The sequence below is a fragment of the Amphibalanus amphitrite genome, unplaced genomic scaffold (assembly GCF_019059575.1).
Source record: "Amphibalanus amphitrite isolate SeventyFive unplaced genomic scaffold, NRLGWU_Aamphi_draft 000018F_arrow, whole genome shotgun sequence".
NCBI classification, from domain to species: Eukaryota; Metazoa; Arthropoda; class Thecostraca; order Balanomorpha; family Balanidae; genus Amphibalanus; species Amphibalanus amphitrite.
Window position 1 is genome coordinate 1,810,292 of NW_024881514.1, and position 23,355 is coordinate 1,833,646.

The 23,355-nt window shown below is 49.6% G+C and overlaps 2 protein-coding genes across 8 annotated transcripts; one reads left to right on the forward strand and one right to left on the reverse strand.

The window, feature by feature from the left end:
• The first annotated feature begins 3,627 nt into the window (after nt 1–3,627).
• On the forward strand, nt 3,628–12,499 carry LOC122388945. The gene is made up of 6 exons (XM_043380502.1): nt 3,628–3,803; nt 10,356–10,532; nt 10,771–10,828; nt 11,280–11,420; nt 11,756–11,865; nt 12,421–12,499. Exons 1-6 carry the CDS (start codon nt 3,672–3,674, stop codon nt 12,442–12,444), a joined length of 642 nt encoding a protein of 213 aa, XP_043236437.1. The 5' UTR covers nt 3,628–3,671; the 3' UTR covers nt 12,445–12,499.
• A 1,074-nt stretch (nt 12,500–13,573) lies between these two features.
• On the reverse strand, nt 13,574–23,184 carry LOC122388947 (myotubularin-related protein 10-like). 7 transcript variants are annotated; one of them, XM_043380561.1, is made up of 13 exons: nt 23,133–23,162; nt 21,938–22,064; nt 21,277–21,468; nt 20,477–20,632; nt 20,072–20,196; nt 19,704–19,844; nt 19,156–19,317; nt 18,859–19,004; nt 17,858–18,007; nt 17,289–17,461; nt 16,839–17,015; nt 14,968–15,067; nt 13,574–14,688 (listed from the first exon to the last, which is right to left on the reverse strand). In XM_043380561.1, exons 2-13 carry the CDS (start codon nt 22,004–22,006, stop codon nt 14,429–14,431), a joined length of 1,851 nt encoding a protein of 616 aa, XP_043236496.1. In that variant the 5' UTR covers nt 22,007–22,064; nt 23,133–23,162; the 3' UTR covers nt 13,574–14,428. The 7 variants fall into 7 exon arrangements, with proteins under 7 accessions (XP_043236496.1, XP_043236492.1, XP_043236503.1 ...); XM_043380557.1 differs by having other exon boundaries at nt 23,122–23,140; XM_043380568.1 differs by lacking the exon at nt 23,133–23,162 and adding an exon at nt 23,094–23,119.
• Nucleotides 23,185–23,355: the final 171 nt, after the last annotated feature.

Genomic DNA, 23,355 nt, shown 5'->3' on the forward strand with positions numbered 1-23,355 from the left:
GCATCGGCTCTAGGGCCGTTTAGGAGTTTAAACTGCCAATAAGTGTGCTACAAATGGGCAGACCGCGTCGCACGTGACCCAACGAGACACTGGGTGAAGTCAAAGGACAGCTTATGTAAATGAAGTCCAGCTTTGGGTCTCAGTAATAAGTAAACAGTGCTATGTCTAATGTCTATATTGCTATCAATTTGTAATATATTTTCATACATTGCCTGTCACTGGAGAAATAATGCCCATTTGTGATACAAGCATTTTGTATAAAAAAATGTTATCCTTGGAAGCTACGCCTTGACATGTTATTGCGTATGGACGCAGGAACAACTCTGGCCAACCAGTATAAAAGCAAACGGTGAAACAGTATCGGTAACGGGTAAAGGGATGATTTATTTTCTTTCGTGGTTAAGATATACCTATGAATCTGATGCCTACATTCCGGTAATAATAGTTAATCGTTTCCGACCAGCACTAACCATGGAAGCAATGAAGACCGGCATTTACGCGAGCGTTCGCCTTTATTGCCATTAGACACACAGAAACAGACACAAATCGACCATGCCTACATACACCATTTGCCGCTCAGCACCTCATGCCCTTTTCGGTGACCTCACCTCCGGCGCATTCCGTTCTCCGGCCAAAGCTGTAGCGTGGTGTGTTGTGTGGCGGGCGGCTCGAACGGGTGTCGTACTGGGGATCGATGGTCTGCCATGGCAGCCGGCGCCACGCCGCAGCACATACCTGAGCGGCGGCGCCGGCGGGCGACGTGCAGCGGCGCACTCCGCGGCGCGGCGACAAACGCGACACACCGGGCTGCGAGGGCAAGTCCGAGGGGCAGACTGGCCGGTCAGCAGTGGGCGGTGCTGAGGACAGTGCAGAGGAGGACCACTTGAGTACCTCCCGGTGAAGGGGGCTGAGGTACTCGGGCGACCTGGTGGGTCCTGTGGTAGCACGTGGTGGCAGCGGGGTGCCGAGATCGGCAGCGGAGAGCGATACTTCCGTGGTGAGTGGAAGTGAGCAAACGAGGCGAGCGGGGGTGAGTGAAGAGAAGGACCAAACGTTCTCCCTTCCTCAGAAAACGCTCTTCGACTGCGACAGCGGACAACGACATCAAGTAAGCATTGACTAGGCACACGTCATTCGAGCCCATGCTTGATATCTCTCGTAAGACCTCTGAAGGCTTTGATATACGTATGTACCTATATCAGGGGGGACAGGTGAGTCAGTTTCCTAGGCTAGAGACAGACATCGCCGATGCTGCTACCGCAGTAAAGTTGAAGAGGCCACGGCAAGCCACTGTTGATAGAGTACTTGGTCAAGCCCGTCACTCGTCGAATGCCGACAAAATTCCCGTCCCCATGCTTACCTATCGATTATGCTAAGTATGACAAATTCAAACGTTCCAATTACGATCTACGTTGCAAGTCATAATGCTCATCAAGTCACCAAAGTTGATCAACTCCCGACGAATTTCTAAGAATGCTATTCAGCCAACGACAATGGCAGGTCACATCATATTTGGGCCACCGAGGGCCACGTCTCCGGTGGATGCATGAGGCGTCTAGGGACTCCCTGTGTCGAGACACTGCGTTATTTTCTCTCCATCCTTCTTCACCCGATGCTAATTATCCTCATCAAGCTGGGTCAATCCACGCACTGCCCGTCCGTCCGCACTCGGATTACTTCTTCTGGAACATTGGCACATCGTTAGCTTCCGCTAGTTATTCCGTCCTCCCCCACCACCCTGTATTCCTAGGAATGTATGGTTCGCCCCACCTCCACTCTTAACCTTCAATCGGTTCTTTATATCCGAACTAATGTTCTCACGCCGGTTATCCCACCTACACAAAGTTCCACGAGACGCGCTTTTTAATTACTCTCCCTCTAATAAACTTTACTCTGTTCATCAATCAAAACCACCCACGCTGCTGGTAATCTCACCCTCACGCTCGGTGTCCCCTGACTTTGTTGTTTAACCCGTTTTTGCACTGTTTCACCCACCGGTTGGTTAAACCACTCCTACCCTTACCCTGTACCTTTACCGCTAACCTCCCAATCCACGCCCCGTGTCCCTCTTACCCCACCCCTACGCCACGCGCCCCCATCGCTTACCCCACCCACACACCCGGTCCCCTATTTGTTACCCCTCCCAGCCACCAGCCGTTCAGCACTGATGACCTATTGATCACCGTCGTCACACCATTGACGCTGTTCAAAGCGGCTCCGTTTTGAGGCCAGGCGGCCAGCGAGGCACATCAGACTGGCCGCTCCCTAAGCACTGGCCATACAGCTGTGACAGTGTGTGGCTTATGCGATGCTTCGTCACGATCCGGGGCAATAGAGAACCGTTACTGGCATGTTCGAAAATCTATAGGCAGACCGGCACATTCAACAGTTCTTGGACGCGGCCGGCGACACATTACTACGCTTTGCAAACTTCGTTGGGACGCTCTGAATGAGCACATTTGATGTAGTCGATCAATAAGCAGTCATTTGCATATGGTGGCAATCAACGGAAAACATAAGTTATAAATACATGAGGTGAACTGGATTCCCAAACGGGCATTGGGCATACCATCACTAAGGACCATCAACAAATAAAAATAAAGATACCGAAAAATATTACGCCCATTAGTCCCTAGCTACATCAGCAATAGCCCTTCATAAATCATACCTCGGATACAAGAGGATAAATTTCAAAGTAACGGCTTACAAGAGTTGTTCACAATAGTTCGTAACTTTTATCTTCAGCTAACCAGGAAGAATAGGATCTCCAATGGAGGGCACCAAAGACTCTACAGTTGGCACTTCGCAGCGATCACCGGTAGGGCGCGGTTGAAGTGCACGATAAGTACACACTCAATTGCTCATGAAGGGCCTCCGCCAATCGCTAGCTGCTCCGATCCTTGTGAACTGGCGGAGGTGTTACTCGACGCAGTTCTCCCAACAGTGGATTAATTTTGTTACACTGTGACATTTCGCCTCACTTAGCCGATTCAGGTGACCTTTCAGACAACAGACTTATTCTAGAGCCCTAGGCGGTTTTATTGACCGTTGATCAAAACGAGAACCTTTACTGTTGTTTAAATTCATAATACAAATACAATGGCAAACATAGTTACAACACCAGTGGCAATGCTTCACAAATCACAAGGACAGAAATAGGTATCGAATGGGGCTTAGGGTAGTACACATTTGTTCAGCAATCGTCGACAAACACACCAAAGAACCCACATGGAAGGGCTGTCCGTAACGATGTATTGTATATGGTAATTTGATGCAGTCATGCTCGTATAATTCGGCTTTGACTGGCGTGATTTTGCACCATTATAATTATTCATCGCTATCATATATCAAAGCAGCCCGTGTCTCAACCATGCAATCTGCTTACAAACGCCGCATGCTGATCTGTCATTCCCAAACAAAGGCGAGACGTTTTCTTCATGAAATGACACTGTAACGTGACGTGTCGGCCCGCGTTTGTGATAACTTTGACGGCGAGCTTGGTTCCAAATGCAATACATATGTAGCGTCTACCTAAACCCCTGGGAGCTGTAAGCTTGTAAGCACTTTTGCTTGAATAGGAAGACAAACCACAGCATCACTGACGCCGGTGACCTGTTTTTTTTTCAGCGCTCCGTCCGGGCGGGGCGGGGCTGCTGTCGGATCGGCTGTAAATGCTGCTGGATGACGGCTCGCTAACTGGCCAGTTGAGGATGCTGGGCGACCTGCCGCCGCTCACCAACGGTCTCCACGAGCCGGAGCCAGCCGCCACCAGTGAGGAGAGGACCGCAGTCGGAGAGACCAACGTGAGTTATAGCCACACTCTGAGAGGTCAACATGAGTTAGAACCACACTCAGGGAGACTAACGTGAGTTATAACCACCCCGGATAGACCAACGTGAGTTATAGGACACTGGAAGGGGTCAGCGTGAGTTAGGAGTTAAAAACGAGTACCCAAGTGTGAGTTAGGCCTGCACTCGGAGAGACCGACGTGAGTTATAGCCACACTCAGAGAAGCTAACACAAGTTAGGACCACGCCCGTAGAGTCTCTACGAGACCAGTGTGAGTTACAGCCACACTCGGAGAGACCAACGTGAGTTAAAGGTAGTGTGCCAGCTTTCCTGGACCGTATGGAGTTAATGGCCCAGATAAGGAGAACCGGATTTTTAGAACTTATCCATACCTTCAAAACTCATGGAAACGTCTTAAATTCTTCAAATTTTGAGTACCCCAGTGCGAAATTCGCCCCGACGGGTTGTCGGTCGTACCCCAACCACATTTCACACCACTATGAACAATAAATGCACACACTGAAATCGCTATTACCGATATGCTCATCCAATCAAGTTTCGATAAACCCGTTCATCATCATCTCCTGCGGTTTCGAACACGCCTGTTAGGTGGTGCGGTAGACCGCGCCCAAAGCCAGGGCCCCGGTAACGTGAGGTAGCCGAGTCGGGGCAGCGTGCGCTGACCCAAGCCGGGGCCGCGCGTCCTCCCGGTGTCATGTGATAGCCCGGGGCTGCCCGCGGGGATGCGGTAGACCGCGCCCAAAGCTGCGGCCCCGGCTTGGGTCAGCGCACGCTGCCCCGACTCGGCTACCTCACGTTACCGGGGCCCTGGCTTTGGGCGCGGCTTCTGCTCATACTTTGTGGTGCGGTGGTGGTGCGTAGGGCCGCGCGCTCTGACTTCGGCCAAGAAAAATGCGTCAGCTGATCATTGTCATTTCTGCCACTTGCGTGTGGTGAAATGGGGTCATAACTTAAAGGTAGTGTGCCAGCTTTCCTGGACCGTATGGAGTTAATGGCCCAGATAAGGAGAACCGGATTTTTAGAACTTATCCATACCTTCAAAACTCATGAAAACGTCTTAAATTCTTCAAATTTTGAGTACCCCAGTGCGAAATTCGCCCCGACGGGTTGTCGGTCGTACCCCAACCACATTTCACACCACTATGAACAATAAATGCACACACTGAAATCGCTATTACCGATAGGCTCATCCAATCAAGTTTCGATAAGCCCGTTCATCATCATCTCCTGCGGTTTCGAACACGCCTGTTAGGTGGTGCGGTAGACCGCGCCCAAAGCCAGGGCCCCGGTAACGTGAGGTAGCCGAGTCGGGGCAGCGTGCGCTGACCCAAGCCGGGGCCGCGCGTCCTCCCGGTGTCATGTGATAGCCCGGGGCTGCCCGCGGGGATGCGGTAGACCGCGCCCAAAGCCGCGGCCCCGGCTTGGGTCAGCGCACGCTGCCCCGACTCAGCTACCTCTCGTTACCGGGGCCCTGGCTTTGGGCGCGGCTTTTGCTCATACTTTGTGGTGCAGTGTTGGTGCGTCGGGCCGCGCGCTCTGACTTCGGCCAAGAAAAATGCGTCAGCTAATCATTGTCATTTCTGCCACTTTCGTGTGGTGAGATGGGGTCATAACTTTAGAGACGGCTGTTTCATATCAATTATTTTACAGAAAATAATATTTCAAACCATAAATTAATGTTCGACAGCCAAATTAAAGAAACAATACCAATACAGGCTTACGGTTTAAGTTCGACATTGTGTTGTCTACGATTAGACAGCTGATAACTCATCTCCGTACGTCGTAACCACTGAACTATATAATGGTCGTAACTCTATAATGACCTTTGCTTATTGTCACATGTGCGCCGCATTCGCGATTGTTGCCGACGCCTGTTTGCAGGTCAGCCCACTACAGTTGTTATACATATCGAAAAACCGATAAACTTTTAGGCGAAAAAAGCACTATTCCAGGCACATTTTTGATTTTTTTTTGCGACATTAGGTAAAAACAGAAGCTTCTAATCCTAGGAAAAATAAAATGGGAAATCTTTTAAAGGTGGCACACTACCTTTAAGAGACGTCTTTTTCATATCAATTATTTTACATAAAATCATATTGCAAACCATAAATAATGTTCGACAGCCAAATAAAAGAAACAATACCAATACAGGCTTACAGTTTAAGGCTCGACATTGTGTTGTCTACGATTAGACAGTTGATAACTCATTCCCGTCCGTCGTAACTCTATAATGACCTTTGCTTATTGTCACATGTGCGCCGCATTCGCGATTGTTGCCGACGCCTGTTTGCAGGTCAGCCCACTACAGTTGTTATACATATCGAAAAACCGATAAACTTTTAAGCGAAAAAGGCACTATTCCAGGCCCATTTTTGATTTTTTTGCGATATTAGGTAAAAACAGAAGCTTCTTATCCTAGGAAAAATAAAATGGGAAATCTTTCAAAGGTGGCACACTACCTTTAAAACCGTTCCGAGAGCGGCCAACATGAGTAAAGCCCAGTGTGAGCTTGGACCGCAATCGGGGAGGCCAACATGAATTAGGCCTGCACTCGGAAAAGCCAACATGAAGTAATGACTGTACTCAGAAGCAGCATGAGGTGCGCTGGTAAACGATACGATTTAGTCTTGTGAAGACGAGCAGTCAAAGCGTTGCCCACTTCCATCCAGTGTGTGTGAGTGGTTGTTATTGTCAGTGTGCGACTGCATCCGTAAGTGGGGCTTTGCCTGTGGACGCTATGCCAATAAATAAACAAATAAACAATAAACAAATTATCCCTTACATGTGCCGTAGACCAATGGCGACCGACAGGCATCGGCGGCAAGGCTCTGAGTTCTTAGGCAGTAGCCACGCTTACCGTGGACATATGTATCTACTATGGACCAACACTGAGAGGCATTCGGCAAGGAACAAGAAAATGACACCGGACTTTAAGTGACAATGTCAAATCAAGACGCTTTCCTAAGTACATAGTTGGACATAGTATTGTGTCAGTTATGAACGTTAGGCAGCAGTGAGCCCAAGGCTCGGCCAAAGCTGGCCTCTGGCGCTGGACCAATGGAAAGAGCTCTGCAGACCTGACCTGGAACACCAGCTCTCCCGGCACCGATAAAAACTGCCCCGGCCGGACTGGCCCGTCGCTGGTGAAACACACTGACGGAGCAAGGTCTCGTTCGATTCAATCACCAAACAGCCAACAACCGACGCCGAGCTTAGCGACTTTCTAATGACAACTAGGTCTTACGGCACTCACAAGTGTACGAATTAAGGCCGTGACCGCAAACAAGAGACGCTTGATGACGCATGACGGCTATGAAATGGTGGTACGATTAAATTGCGGAGGGATATGAATTATCTAATGCTGAAAAATGCTTTATAATGTTCTTGGAACACTGCACACTACGGCGAACTGGCACTGCAAATTCGCTGAATCATGATACCAGTATGCATAGGTACTATTGCGACTGCTCCCTTGCAGTCATCACGCCATTCTCCCATTTGCTTCGGAAAGAAAATGATATTCAGCAGCATGCGTGTGCGCAAAGATATTGGCATGGAATGGAAGCTATGCTTATCTAGAGAAGCTTATGAAACCGCTAAAAAATAATAAAAAGTCTAAATTGAAATTACATAAAATGAAAAAGGTGTAATTTACTACTTTTAACTCATATGCAAATTTTTTTTCTGTATCGACGAAACGCCTGCTTGCTACCGCAATGGATTACTACCGGCATTACATGCCATCTAATCAACCCTCGCCAGTCACCACATATGTAAATCCTCACTGTCAATACTGTTCAGTGTTCAGACACTATCCGTTGGCCGTCACCTTGGAACACTAAAGTACATGTCATCACCATCATCCCTCGGTTATTACCTCCCCATAATGCATCATAAGCCACGTGCCACAACGAATAACCGCCGGTTTCTATCATCAGTCGCCGAGACAGACGACATAGACTGATCCGAGGGCACACGACATTTACTGACACGGACCCGCGACAGCCTGTTCCGCCCTCCACCGGGGCCCCTCACCCTCCCTGTCCTCCCCCTCCCCCTTGCCCGGGGCGCAGGGCCAGTATTTGGTACGACTATCCAGTACCCCGTATACCCGGCCGGTCAGCGACCCTCATGTGCCCCATCGATTTGGGCATAGGGCCGGGGCAGGTGTGGAATAAACGGACGGCGCCACAGTCGTGTCGTATGCATGTGTTATACACGGGTGGTTATTCATGTTGAACGGGGCACGGCCCAATGGGTAAGGGCTGTCAGTTCCGGTCATTAGGCTGGCCTTTCGGAACGTGGTTTAATTTATGCGTCCGAGCCGATCGATCGATAGCATGGTTTGGAACGTGGCCGTTGATGTGCATAAAAAATAGCACCGCTTATCTGAACGTCTTTTTATTTTTTATTTTTCATTTGGTTCGAACCTTTTGAATGGAAGGATTCACAAGGACAGAGCCCTCGCTAAGCGGAGCTTGTTGCGTTGGCCCTGCCCTCTACCTTCCGATAGCGCAATTCCTTGTCTATGACAGAATTTGGAGCCTCAGAAATCTAACTTAAGCACAGAACCGCGCATTCTTTGGCATTTAAATTTATTTTTCACAACACAGCTATGGGATAATGCCTCATTAACAGAAATCTAATCATTTGTTTGTGCTTCAAAGAAGAATAATGAACAGACACAAAATAGATACAGAAGAGACAAATCGATAAAAAATGGCATTAACGTGATATTTGACGTTAGCAGGCGTTTTGGCCGTTCCAGTCAATGGCGAGATAGGCCTCGCTCAAAAGGACCGCGAACAGCGCACCGTTTTCAGCGGCAAACAGCGGCACTTGCCAGTTGACCTAGTGCTGGGTCATTAAGCCCATTCTTCTTGGACAAAGCCTAGCAGGGTTATGGGGCAATGAGCATTGACGCTGGTATTCCGATTTGTTTAGTGGCCTGTGTCCAAATGTTATTGATCATCCTCTGTACAGATGATACGGCCTGTTGAAAATAAAGGTAAATGTTACGTTGATTGCTGACGCTACGGTACGAAGAATCAGCTATTACATAACACACGCATTAAAAATGCCGCTAAATGAGTAAACCAAACATGCAGACACGTCAGTGGCATTTCTCGGAAGAGATAGCAATTCTCAGATCCTCAAACAACCGTGTAAGGTCTCCAAGCATAACACGAAGACGATATCATTATCATTTGAAGTTGGAACTTGGAACGTTCATTTATTCGTGCTCATTTATTAGTGAGTTTGGAAGAAGAACTGAGAAGTGAATTGCCTTCCTTCGTTGTAATAATTACCACACCAGTCATATAAATGTTACTGGCCTTGACCCGCGCCGTCTACTGGGGTTCCAAAGCAAAGCCGGCAGAGCCGGCGGGGAATTTGGAGAGCTCGGGCACCCCCAACAAGGCGGAAATTGAGACTCAGTCACTGGAAACCCCACACACACACAAAATATTAACACCGTTAGCGGTGTAATTGCACAGTACATATCTCAGAGCCGGCGGGGAATTTGGAGAGCTCGGGCACCCCCAACAAGGCGGAAATCGAAACTCAGTCACTGGAAACCCCACACATAAAAAAATATTAACACCGTTAGCGGTGTAATTGCACAGTACATATCTGAGCACTTGAGGAAAGTTAATTTAGTCCCTTCCCCGCTTAAATTACTCGCGGTTCTAAATGAACACCAGGAAGAAGGTAATAGAACACTGTTAGGAGGGTTGGGTGTTTTATACTACATGTAGTAAAACACCCAACCCTCCTAACAGTGTTCTATTACCTTCTTCCTGGTGTTCATTTAGAAGCGCGAGTAATTTAAGCGGGGAAGGGACTAAATTAACTTTCCTCAAGTGCTCAGATATGTACTGTGCAATTACACCGCTAACGGTGTTAATATTTTTTTGTGTGCAGAACATCTCAGCATTGCTTTAGGTCACTGATAAATGCCTAAGAACGATCTGGCCCTACCAGCCGTAGCGCAATGCGAATGAACGCATAAAAGAAGGCTAGCAGTTAAAATAAAAGGTTACACAAAACGCTCCTTCCTTCCGACGGATTCTTTAAAGGGCATAATTCTGCTACTTCGTCTATCATTTGTGTGCATTCCTATAAATAGCTCGCGAGTCGCAAGACCTTAGCATGGACAGGTGGCCGTTATTGATCAACAGTAGTTCATTCTATGTAACCTTGTGTATATTTCATGTCAGTGTTTCGTAATTGCGACTTGGTGTTCGTAAAGCTAGCGACATGCATGAAATTATAATTAAAGAAGATCCATGAATCGTAAGGAATATTGTAGATACGCATAACAATCTTAAAACTACGCCTTTGACTTGAAGGAGGAAGCGTTTGACGGGAACTGATGTGAACATTCCATAACCTATCACGCAAAGCTTCTCGCAGTGTATCGCGAACTGCATTTCATTGTATAACCTTCGATGGCTACATGGACCTTCAATGGCGATTGGCGAAGGCCATGTCTCCCTCCACACTGATTTATGTGACTGACCCCACCTTTCCCCGTGCTGCAGGCCACCCTGCCGCCAGTGACGCGGGTGCTGCCGCCTCTGCGGGGCGCGCCGCGGATCGCCTCCTCTCTCAGCCAGCCGGAGGGTGACCCCACAGAGACCACCGAGGGGGGACTCAGGAGGCCGCCGGAGGCCGGGGAGCTTCAGTCCGTCAACTCCGCCGCCGACCTCCGCAACCAGGTGGGCTCAGTGAGCGGGCAAAACGCGAGCGAAACGGCGTGACTGGCGCTAAAGGATGGTCAGGGAGGATTGGAATTTGGAATGCATCGCGACTCGCGAGACTACTTAAAATCAGTTGGTTAAACGTTCCGGTGACCACGGCCAGAAGAGGACAAAACTTCAGCGTGACGCGAGATAACCGAGCCTTTTTCGACTGATACTGGCGTTTATAAGTCATGAACTGTATTTTTGCTTCCAGGCGGATGCCGGACAAAAATCAGCGGAAGACAATGTTGTAGCCTCAGAAGATGGTGGAGGTAGGTTTTTTTTTTTACATTTTCTCGAATACAAAATAGCATGTTAAACACTAAACGGGAGAGGTCCTGAAATACATGCCAAAGACAACCTATCCTATCTAGAAAATAATTAACCTGACGGAAGATTTACTTGAGCATTATCGAATAAAAACAACGTGATCGCCAGTGTCTAAGCTTCCTTACTGTGGAGCGTAAGGCAGTAAGGCTCAGTCGGGCCGGAAACGCGTACTAGGGTGTGTCTATCCTGCACTGCAGCCGGACCTTAAGCTGACATAAACCCGACTCATGGCCTAATTTGCGACCCAGACTACGTGCGACCTGTTACCCGACCTTTTACACCAATACTGTAACACGTGGCACTTGACTCACGCTATGATCCGTTATATCCGTCCTTCTGAGCCTGCCTTCTTATATCGTCCTTTGACGTGATCTGTGACCGTCCCGTCCCCAGTCTGCAGTCCTCTGACGCGGCTGCTGAGTCGGTTCCGGAAGGACAAGTCCGTCTCACACGAGCCGGTCACCCCTGAACCGACTGTCGAGCCCAAGGAAGAGCCGGATGACGAGAGCCGACCCGAGGGAGAGGCACTCAGAGGTGAGAGGCGAAGGGGCGGACTGCATGGAACTGAGCACGTCTGCTCAGTCTGTCGTATAAACTAGTCTTGAAACTATGAAGGAAGGAATTTAAAAACGTACCAAGAAGAATTTCAAAGGAATGCCATTAGAATTACATCCACACTGCATACTATGCACAATGCACATTGCAAATCCCAAACGAGGCGCTTTGACGATGAAGCTGACCTGGCATTAGTAATTGTACTTAGATTTGTTGTCCCTGTGTTTAGTATTAAATGCAATACAATATTTTGTTCATGAAATCGAAATATCCCCTGCAACCGCTGAAACTGACATGTCGTGTGGCCCCGACAGCGGGTCTGCCGGCCGAGGACGACCCTCCGGCAGCGCGTGTCGACACGCCGGCGGTCACCGCCGAGACGGCGGACATCGAGCCCGACCCACAGGAGACAGATACGCCACAGGTGAGAGCGAATAGCGTCCCTCCACAGCTTCATCAGGGGAGCTGGGATAGCTGACGTGAGCAGCAGGAGCAGCTCCCTTCCTAGCTCCTTGGCTTCGTCACAATACCCCCGCGGGGCTGTAGGGCGAACGCGTCACGGACTCATCGAGTGAGCAAAAGTAGTACGAGTAGCAATGCTCCCCTCATAAGTGCAGCTTCAGTGCGATGTCAAGCCTACCGATATGAGAAATACCCAACCGCGTAACATACATAGACCAGAAAAAGCTGACGCAACACACACTGTTCGGGGATACGCTAGGGTGCGCCTAAATGTAATGTGTCGAGGCTGACCTTACTGGAATGTGGCGTTGCGTAGTACCATGCACTTTATGTAATTAGTTTCAGTGAGACAAGGAGCCAGAAATAATTGCCAAATAATTATAGCGAAGATGGCAGTTCATACAATAATTTCAATAGTACCTATCTTGCGAGTTTCTTGTTGAGATACTTAGACTTGCATGGGATATTTGGGATTGAATGAAAGGAAAGGCAAACGGTGACGGTGCTTCTTTTTCAGTCGAAAACCTGCTCAATCCTATGAAGAGGATGAGAAGAGTTTCCAAGTGTCGACTGTTGACCATCGACATCTCCAACGACTAAAAAACAACGCCCATTGCGGTGTTCCAATTCAGGCACACCGATGTCGGTTACAATGACCAACCATAAAGAGTACACCGTCGTGCTAAGTGATAACGCTAAAACGGACCTTGCACAGGCGTGTACAGCTGGCGAATCATGTGATGGGAGAGGACCAAATGCCTTCACTGCGATGTTTTGGTGAAGCGAAAGCATAAGCGAGTGGAGGGAGCGTGAGCGATGGAATGAGGATGCCGTTTCACATTTGTTTCGTATGTGATAGGCGATGCACAGAGCTCTGTTGTGATGTGATAGTTCAACTTGAACAGCTTATGTTGTTTGTTAGCTTCACGCATTTACACTACACAGTTCACACTCCCTTCGTGACGTTATAGGGAAATGTACAAAGTATAGTTTGAAAATGTACCTACTTGATACAGCCTCACTAAGTGCGTGGACATCCCATAAATAGCATGTCTAGCAGGTATTCTCATTTTGTCCTAGATGTCAATCACGAAATAGCGACTACCTGCTTACATGAAACCATAGTCCAACGCGGTTTTATCAACTAAACTGAAAATTTTTCTAACATTTTTTGGATATCCAATTATGTCCGGCTTGTACGGTTTACAACGTGTCATCGGGTAGGGGTGTGTTTTTTCAAGCCTGTGTGAAAATGGAATGTCATTTGCAAGCGATTTTAAAACTATTGCACAAGCTCGTCCCTGTATACCGTCTACAAACATGTGCTAAGAACAAATCCATTGATTTGTTTGTGTTAGGTTTAGGCATCATTGTTTTCACCTTCATTGGCTGCATTGTCGAGGCACTCTGGTGGGATACATAATGTCATCCCATGCATAGCATGCATGTCATTGGGATAATAAATCAGCACGATCAAAACTGATTGATATGACTGTCTTTTGATCAACCTTTCCTAAGCTCTGAACTAAGATCACTGTCAAATAGGGAAAGAAAATAGAATAGTAATATACATAATGTCAAGACATTCCTGCGTGTGTGTCACCGGACGTACCACCGGTATGTGAGCGCATCGCAACGGCATTACCACGAACAACGATCAGACGAGTATGGAATGGTACAAGACGTCTATTAAATGTCAGACAGAAGCGATATAAATACGCAGCACTTCGATACATGATCATATTTTTCAATAAGCGTCCAACGCCATACATCCTGCCTATTCCAATATGAGCTTGATAACAATATCACAATTGGCGCAGGCCGCAGCGCCGCTTTCTTGGCTCACAATCGCAGCTATAAAAACACGCCTCCTCTCATGCTCCCGTACGCGGACACTCGCACTATTATGCATATACGCGGCTGGACTAGCGAAACATGCGTGAGGGCCCATCGCATGCAAGTAATATAAACAACGTAGTTGCATATCAAATGGAGACATCCCACTATCCTGTATGGGAGGCACAACCGTGTGATACCCACACTGCAGCTCGCGTCAGAAGTCAGACTGGATAGAAAAGGGAAACAGAACATGAATCGTTCCTAAAGAGCACACAAAGTTGAATGCTTCCTGACAGCGGCGGATACAAGAAGTCACATTTACAGCAGCAAAGCAAAAAGGTAGAAAAGTATCACAAACATATCCTTACCTAGTAATCCGGCGAACCGAAAGAGCAACAGCAAAAGCAGCACCGCCTGAGGCTCTATGCAATATCAACCAATAGCATAAGGAACGAAATGTTCTGGCCTTCGATACAAAACAGGCATCAGCTTGCATCAAACAATGCAGTGTTCACTGTGGGGATAAACGTCACATACTGATAAAACACTTCAAACAAGCAGGAATCACGTACGAAAGTTTATTCTCTGCCGAGTAGCACCATACTGCGGTTCCAACTAAGCCCCTGCCGCCTACCGGGAGAGTCACTGGGGGTGTGGGCACGGGGAGGGCCGGGACACTACAGGCACTACAGTCCGTACTGCCGGCCGCGGTGCGCCGCCAGACTACCGTCCTCGCCCGTGATGATACTGTTCCTCACCAGTGCGTTCACTAGGCCCGGTGTGACGCTGAGGAGAGGCGTGGGCGCCCGACACGCAGCGAACGGGTGGAACGCGCCGGGCAGCGGCGCCGGCGCCACCGAGCCGCGCGCTGCCGACGCGCGTACCGAACGGCGCACCCCCACACCGTCCCTGGCCGACTCGACCTGCGCCTCGAGGGTGCGCAGCTGGGCCAGCAGGTGCCGGAGGCAGGCCTCCTCGGCCGGCCTGCCGCCGCCGCCCACATCCAGCGTGGGCACCCAGCGGCAGAAGCAGAGCGTCCACAGCCGCACGGCCGCCACGGAGGTCACCGGCCGCAGCTGGTCGGCGCGGCGACGGGCGCGGCGCGGCGGCGGCTTGGGCGGCCCGCTGCCGCCGCCGGTCACAGCTGCCAGTAGACCCAGTCCGGGTCCGACCGGGCCGCGACCGGCCGGCGTCGGCGGCGTCTGCACCAGGCCCAGCTGCAGCTTTACCTCGTGGGCGGCGCTGGTGAACAGTTTGCGCCAGTCGGGGTCGAACTGCTCGGCCCAGTTCCACACGGGCCGTCGGCGCAGCGGGTAGTCGTTCTCCTGAAAACGGGGGAGTAGCGGGTCAGCGGGGAAAAACAGAAGAAGGAAGGAAGGTCAAGGAAAGCTAAAAGAAAAAACAATAACGCCTAAAATGTAACTCAACAGCCAACTGACAATATTTGTCCAAGGATGAATGCAACATAAAATAACTTAGGACATAGGAAAAGGAAAAGCAAAAGAAATGTTTCAAAGCATTCAACCAACACATCCACGTGTGTATCAAAAACGGCTAAAGGAAGGTGACACTTACCATTGGGATGAACAAGGCTCCTCTTGTTTGGAAGCTTAGGACTTTTCCAAAGGAATGCTTCGAAAAAAGGAAAATCCCTTTAGGAAAACAGGAAACACAACTCCGCGAGAACCAGGCTTACAGGAACTTCGCAAGCTAGAATAACCGCGACTAATGGAAAACAATTCGTTAATAAATAGCATCGAGTTAAGGCCGCCGTCCACTGTGCGGAACGCGTGCGGTCCGTACGGAATTTAACACAGAACCCTATGGGCGCATCCGGTCCGTACGGCAATCGTGTGCGCTCCGTCCGGACCGCATCCGAACGGCAATCAGCTGTTGATTTTCCGTCAGCTCTCCGCATGCGTTTCGGATGCGGTTGCTACGGAGACGGAAGAGTGATGTCCGACGCGTTGAACTTTTCTGCGGAAAACGCATCCGGAACGTCCGGAACAGACGTGGTTTGGGGCCGTGTCGGAGGCAAACATTGTGAATTGTACGAAGAATTGGAACTCGATCATCATGAAGTAAGTAAAAATTATTTCCTTAGAGTGGCAAGAGTATTCGCTGCTGGTTCTGGTTACTTGCAATATTTTATTTGGTAATAAGTGATAGGAAACATTTATTAGCTCTCCGCATCCGGACCGCATCCGGACCGCATCCGGACCGGATGCGGCCAGCGTGCGGCGACATTCCAGACGGACTCCGGACGGAATTCCGTCGCAGTGGACGGCGGCCTTAAAACACTATAACTAATAACTATACTACGAAATAATAGTCTTATATTCAGAACAATGGGTATATTATCACTTCAGCCTAGGAATATGTTGTGTCGTATGTGTAACCGATTAAGCCTGTCATATAAAAGCACGCCAAGGGTCTCGACACCCGAAGAAAATTACGACATGCAGAATGTGCGAACGGCCTAAGCCCTAACGTAACATTCACACGGCTGAAATTCCAGCCCGTCATTCTCTCAACAAGATCCAGTCCCTCCGTCCCACCAGCCAGTATCCCTCCGTCCCAACGACATCGGTTCGTCTGTACCAACAGCCTCAGTCTCTCCGTCCCACTGACCATCAGACTCTTCGTCACATTGATCCTCAGACTCTCTCACCCACTGGCTTCAATTGCTCCCACCCACTATCTTCGTTCTAGTCTCTAGCCCCTCCGTCCCTTCAATTCGAGCCCCTCCGTCCCTTCAATTCGAGCCCCTCCGTCCCTTCCATTCGAATTCCTCCGTCCCAGCAGCTCTAGATCCTTTGTCCTACCAGGCACAGCTTCGGTCCCTCCATCTCAACTGAGCTCCAGTCCCTCCATCAATCGGCCTCAGTCTCCCCATCTCATGATGATGATGTGGGGTTTAGGGCGCCCGGACTGAGGTCTCTCTATCACAACTGCCTCAGTTCCGCTGCCCCGCCATCATTATCTGTCAACAGCTCAAGATCCTCAAGTCCCATCAGAACCCGTACCACCACCCCACTATCCGTCCCTCCATCCCACCAACTCCATCCCCGTCCTCTGCATGACCCCGTGACTTACCTTGACTGACGAGGCGTCGGCGCGCTCCTTCTCCGAGTTGAATAGGAACGTGTCGAAGACGGACACGTGTAGTGAGTCCCACAGACTGACGAGTAGTGTCTCGGTGAACTCGAACCGGGCGGGGAACTGGACCAGCAGCTGGTGCACGCAGTCCAGGAACAACAGAAACACGGGACTCTGTACAGAGAGAGCAGACAGGGCGGAGCGGTCAGCAGCTGATGTCAGCGACTGCTAACTATAGATGATATAACGGAAAAGTGTGGAGGTAATTCGCGTATTATTTATCAATGCTGTCCAGTATTACTCTCAATCGCAGAAAGACGTAAAACCCACATAAAGTAAGACATTATAACCAGTAACCACGTCCAGTTCCAAATAAGAGCTTGCACCAGGCGACAGCACAGCACATCGCACGTCCCCTGTATCCACCGGCCTGGCACGCCTGGTCACCTTTTTGGCTCCATCCCGGTGAATGAGTCCCAGTCGGTCCTGGAACGGGTGACCTAGCGCCACCCACTGTCTCTGCACGAGCCGCTGGAAACCGGCCAGCGTCCGGCACTCGGCGTCCACCAGCAGCTGGGCCAGACTGGCCACCGCCGCCGTCAGATCTCGGCCCGTCGGTCCTGCGGCGCACAGAGGCGGCGGGTGGTCAACACAACACGGTTGAATGTCATGTCATGGTACACTAACAACCGGGTATCTTTGTAGAAGAAATGTCGGGAAAGTGCAAGCAGAGGAAAGCCCGGCCTGACCCACCAGCTGCTGTTAAGTGTTTATGTAGGTACACTAACGTGCTCACTTCCAACTCTTACCTGTTAGCCGTACCACCGTCTGCTGTTCGGTCAGCGTCTGTAAGCACTGTCTCACTGTCTATCCTCAGTTCTCACCTGTGAGCACTACCACCGTCTGCAGGTCGGTCAGCGTCTGTAAACACTGTCTCACTGTCTCAGTTCTCACCTGTGAGCACTACCACCGTCTGCAGGTCGGTCAGCGTCTGTAAAGACTGTCTCAGTTCTCACCTGTTAGCACTACCACCGTCTGCAGGTCGGTCAGCGTCTGCACACACTGCGCGGCGGCGGACAGGCACTGTGAGACGGCCAGTGGCCAGCGGCTGGCTCCCAGCAGACCCAAGGACCGTCCGTCCGTCTCCCCCAGCGCCCGGACACTCTCTGAAACAGATGGAAATAGAGCACAATTAACGGGCGAATGGATGGGCGAGGGTTCGCGAGGGAGAGGATAGCCTAATGTTTAGGAGAGGAAACGTGCATGCAGCCATGACACGTTTACTTTTTTGGAATTCTGACTAGTCTGCATAGCGCTCCTTCCTCCATTGGTAGTGTTTACTCAGGAATGCTTGCATTCGTAGGGAAAATAGCAGCTGCAATGCATGGAAGGCATACCAGCCCGAGCACAATCAATAACTTAGTTACTATTATTAATTTCGTACCACAAACTTTGTCGAGTGTTGACAGCCCTTCAGCGATTCCAAAACGCAACGTAAGGATAAGACCAGAGAATAAAGTCAGACTAAAATCGGATTTCGGTAAGACACTATTCATTATTCGCACCAGAACAAAGAATTCTCAGAACATGTGGACCATATCGATTTACGAGGCCCATGAAAGGTCAGTATACCAACTATAGACAGTTTACTAGTAGTGTCACAGCGCAAAGTACGTAATAGCGACGCCAGCGACACATTACTTCAAGTGCATTCCATACCCCGATAGCGCTGCGCCGCCGAGACTTCACTTAAATATGATGGCAGCCAAGGAATGTGATGTATGGCATTGAGTCATGCACGACCTTGGGTCACATTCCCAGAAGCACAACACCTGAATGCCAACGTAACAAATATAAAAGAGATAAAAGAATGCGATACGTACGACTCTTTGTCTGAGTCTCTCAGGAATGTCATGAGTTACAACAACCGACCAGAACATAACGATTACTGAGAAAATGATGCGTGTCTCGGCGGAAATCTGACAAACTTGGAGCACCCGGCGGCCTCTGTACTAACCTGGTGAGCAGATCTCTCGGAGTCGGACGTAGCTCTCCTGCACCTCGTCAATCGAGGGACAGAGAGCGCCCACGTCCATCTGAACAGCGTCCTTGTAGGTCGGGTGGGACGACTTGATCGAGTCCATTACCAGCTGAGCTTCCTGACTGTAAATGTAGACACAGAAAGATTGTCAAAGGCGGGACAAACCCTAACGACCACCCGCAATAAGGAAGCCATTCGAGTACACCTCCCACTTACCTCACATTCTCCACACCCCACTCAGCCCCGCCCATCTCCCCACCTCTCGCCCCTCACCTGGTCCGTCCCGTGACGTGTGTGTAGGCGGCGCGTGCGATGGCGCCTCCGTCGGGACTACCCCAGCACCAGATGGGCGGGCGGCAGCCCACGTAGTGTCTGCTGACGGCCAGCAGCTGGGAGTCGAGGATCCCGTTCGGCACGACCAGGACCTCCGGGAGGCTGCCAGATGGAGAGAGAGAGACGGTGTTATACGACACCGATATTTGGAGTAAAGAATGATGACTATAAATTACCACAGGCGTTGGGCTGATAGACAAGTCACGGAGAACAGTGTATCGAGATATGGTGACGGAACATCTTGGAAACGCAATCAGCAAAACATAGAGCGCAATGAAATTAGCCTTATTGTTGAGAAATGAAAAAAGATCGCAACATGATGATGTTTCACATCATAGCACTGGCTTGGAGCACCTATGCTGAATTCAGTATTTTCGTCGCTCGTATTGCAAAACCCAGCAAGAAAGAGACAACAACACGAAAAATAACTAAATCCTAGCAACAACTCATATCACGCCCACAGCCAACGGCACATCACGTTCACCTACCTATCACACATGCGGTACGCCTGGTTGACGTGCGAGATTCTCCATCCGACGGAGCTGGTCCGCGTCAGCATGTCCGTCCAGCTGGCTTCTGAGCAGCACTGCCCCTCACCGCCGTCAGGGCCCGGCTCCGGGCTCTCACCTCTGGAACGGAGGAGACAATTTATAAAAAAGATTCATTTTTTGTTATATTATCTCCGTCAATCATGAAAAATCGATACAAACCGTAGTCCGCAATATAGATAAAGTATTCCTGACCAGTGTTCATTCCGAAGATGTGCACTATAGATACACTCCAAGAGTTAAACGCTGCTGACTAAAAGATCTAAATCACACGAGATCTCTACAGCACGCTAGCTCTCCCCACTCACTTGTAGTCAAAGTGGAACATGAGCTGCGCCCGCCGGGGGTAGCAGTGCACCAGCAGGGCGTTGGTGATGGCGCGGTCCTCGTCTAGTCGCGAGCACCGGAAACTGAACGTCAGCACGCGAAAATCCTGTGAGGGAGCGACAGGTCGGCGACGGTGATTGAAATTCATTGAGCGATAACGCTGCGTAAGTTAAGATGAGACAACGCAATTAGTAATAGCGTTTGATTTTAAGGTAAGTAGCGTTACCATGAATTTACGATGCAATAACAACACACTTCAGCGATGATAGACGAAAACACTCGAACCTCAAACTAACTACACCACCAAAACCTTTCATTACATTCACTAATTAGCTAACACCTCGTCTGGAGTTTCGCAGTAGCATGACCATGGGATGGAGCCGCACCTTGCAGCGGATCTGCAGCTCCTTGACGCGACCGGAGACGTTGGAGCGCGGCGCCAGCAGTTTACGCTTGCCGCTCGAGGAGACCTGGTAGATGGCGTCCACGTTCATCAGGCACACGTCGTGTTTTCCCAGCAGACGGTTCCGCCACAGCTCCTCCTGGCCGACGGGAAACACCGTCCGTGTTGACAGATGAGATGGGTGACGTGTTCAAACCAACAGTGCAACGTACTATCAACGGTTTCAGAGACCAAGCGTGCAACAGAATTGTAGACTGAACATGCTTCACTGATGCTGGCATGAATGGATAAACATACATGATAAGCCTAGGCGAAACCCAACACTAGCGCACGGTATCGGGCTCACTTTCCTCATCAGTCGACACCGGGTCAGCCGAGTCAACGGTGCAATCAGTCTGTGGCGGAGACGGGTCTCGCAGCCTATTGACATAAAACTTGATAAACATGTTTCGTGGGTATTGCTTTTTATAGCCATGGGACTGGCTGCAATCACCACTCCTTTTCGCGTCACTGATGGCTGATGTCCATCGTTAATAACTACCTGTTGTCGATAGCGCCTTAAAAAGTTTGACATGAAATTACCGAATTACGAACAGAAGTGAGTGCCTGTGTTTAAATGTTCACAACCACATAACGATGTTGCTGATGTTACCTACTTCACAATCTCATTTCCAGAAAATGCCTAGGTTCAAACGCTGAGAGCTACTCAAAGAGAGCTAACTATGCTCAGCTCGCTGTTCAGTGTCCACCCTCCTGTCTCAATGATTTTCGCCCTTGGCTCACCGTTCCACCGGAGGTTCCGTGCAGTGTGACAAACGACAGCTTGAAGTTGGTGACGACCAGCCGGCCGAACAGGGCCTGGCGCTGCTCCGACATAGGCACGTAGAGGCACACGTCGTCGGCGGTGGCCACCACGCTCTCCCCCGGCAGGAGCACCGGCTCCGGAGGCGGAGCCACCTCCAGCGGAGGAGTCACCTGTGTGCGTGGGCAGGGGAGGGCGGGGGGTCAGGTGACACAGGACCGGCTCCGGAGGCAGAGCAACGTCCAGCGGAGGGGTCAGCTGAGCGAACAGGAGTGTCAGGTGACACAGGACTGATTGATGGTATTAGTCTCTATGTTCATCCTGTGCAAGAAGATTCCAGAGTAGAGCAAACCAACAGACATTAGACAAAATAACATGTTCTTGCAATGATGGCAGTTCTGGTACCAAAACACTGAGATGTATGTGGGTCTATTAGTAGGTACCCATCCCATAGTCATATCAGTTACAGACCATTTCCATCATAAGATCAGTCCACTTCTCCTGTCAAACATTGTTCCATGATATTCATACTGTTTCCCCACATGTCAATGACAGTAATCACAACAATCAATCAACTTTGAAATATAAGATGGGTACTTATTAGAGACAAACAGCATTAGCCATTAACCAATACTCACTCACCCCATTCCCAATACCATCATCAAGTTCAATATAACTCTGAAAGTTTCTTGAGGGCTTTGACTTTGCCATTTTTCATGTAAAAATATCTTGATTATTTTGATGATTCACAATCATGAGCTGTTGCTTGCTGTAAAAAAGAATATTGATCAAATAGCAAAACAGGTGCCTGTCAGTGTCAAGTGTCAACAGGTTTGCATTGCTAACCAGTGCTTGTTGCCAACAATTTCATGGACCCTGCCTGCATATGCCACTGGAACTCCATGCAGCCTGCAAAGCATGGAAACAGAGTTGACAAGCTGAAAGCCGGTCCCGTAACTCAGTCGGTAGAGCGTTGGACTCCGCGTGGTGAGAGCACGCGTTCCCGATTACAACAGTCTGGGTTCGAAGCGCGACAGGCGCTTGAGGTTTATGGGCCTCCTGACAGGTATGGTTGCGGTTGGTGGCAGGCCGTAGCCAGGCAAAGTCAGTGAAGGGACCAGCCGTGCGCGGCTATGTGAGCACGTTAAACTTTGGACTCCAACTTCTGTCATATAACCGGAATTGCGCGATCGGAGGGTAGAGGGCAGGGTCAATGCAACAAGCTTCGCTTAGCGGGGGCTCTGTCCTTGTGAATCCTTCCGTTCAAAAGGTTCTGACTAAATTTATAAAAAACTGCTCCAGCTGTGGTGATGAATGTCCACTAGCCAAGTGCACCAGCCAGGCTGGATGGAGTGAAAATCCACATCACCCTGTTCCAACTAACTTAAAAAGTAACAATACAAAGTTCACAGCATGTCTGTAAGGTTACAGAATGCACACAAGAAGGTCAACTATTAATTGCCTGATCTAATTGTCTTCTATACATCATTTTATTTTGAGGAAGCATGACAGCAGCGAAATATCAGAGCAGTTTATCACAACACTTAATCAGGGCCTGTGCCACCCTACACATCAGTGATCAGCACCACACCATTGTAAAAAGAAAATCTGTCCTACACCTCTAACTGGCTGAGTAGGTCAAGGTATCCATGTCAAGGCTCAAGGTGCGGGGAGCAGTGGAGCACACGGGGCCGGGCCCAAAGCCACCCAACAAGCCACTCAAACATGTTTTATGCAACATGTCATGATGCCCCATATGAAAACCAAGTCACTAATAATCTTGCCAATAACTACTGACAGAAACCACCAATCTTGTAAACACTTACACCCTGTACACCCTTAAAAATGGTGTAAAAATTTGTCACACACCCCCGAGCTTTTGCGGCGTATTCGTAGCTTTTGCGCCACTGCCTCCAAAAGATGTTCAAATATAATTTTGCAAAGATCCACAGCACAAACATGCTCTCGTTGCCCAGCAACTTGTCTGAAAAGTGGCTTCACCAGCTAGTTGCTATGCAACTTGTCGTCGAACAGCAAGTGGGACCTAAGTTTCAAACATA

Coding starts and splice junctions, on each gene's coding strand:
- LOC122388945 (XM_043380502.1), top strand. CDS start 3,672: ATGCTGCTGGATGACGGCTCGCTAACTGGCCAGTTGAGGATGCTGGGC. Junction 3,804..10,355: donor CCGCAGTCGGAGAGACCAAC/GTGAGTTATAGC, acceptor CCCGTGCTGCAG/GCCACCCTGCCGCCAGTGAC. Junction 11,421..11,755: donor CGAGGGAGAGGCACTCAGAG/GTGAGAGGCGAA, acceptor TGGCCCCGACAG/CGGGTCTGCCGGCCGAGGAC.
- LOC122388947 (XM_043380547.1), bottom strand. CDS start 22,006: ATGGCAAAGTCAAAGCCCTCAAGAAACTTTCAGAGTTATATTGAACTT. Junction 19,005..19,155: donor CACGTCACGGGACGGACCAG/GTGAGGGGCGAG, acceptor CTACATTTACAG/TCAGGAAGCTCAGCTGGTAA. Junction 17,016..17,288: donor ACCGGGATGGAGCCAAAAAG/GTGACCAGGCGT, acceptor CTCTCTGTACAG/AGTCCCGTGTTTCTGTTGTT.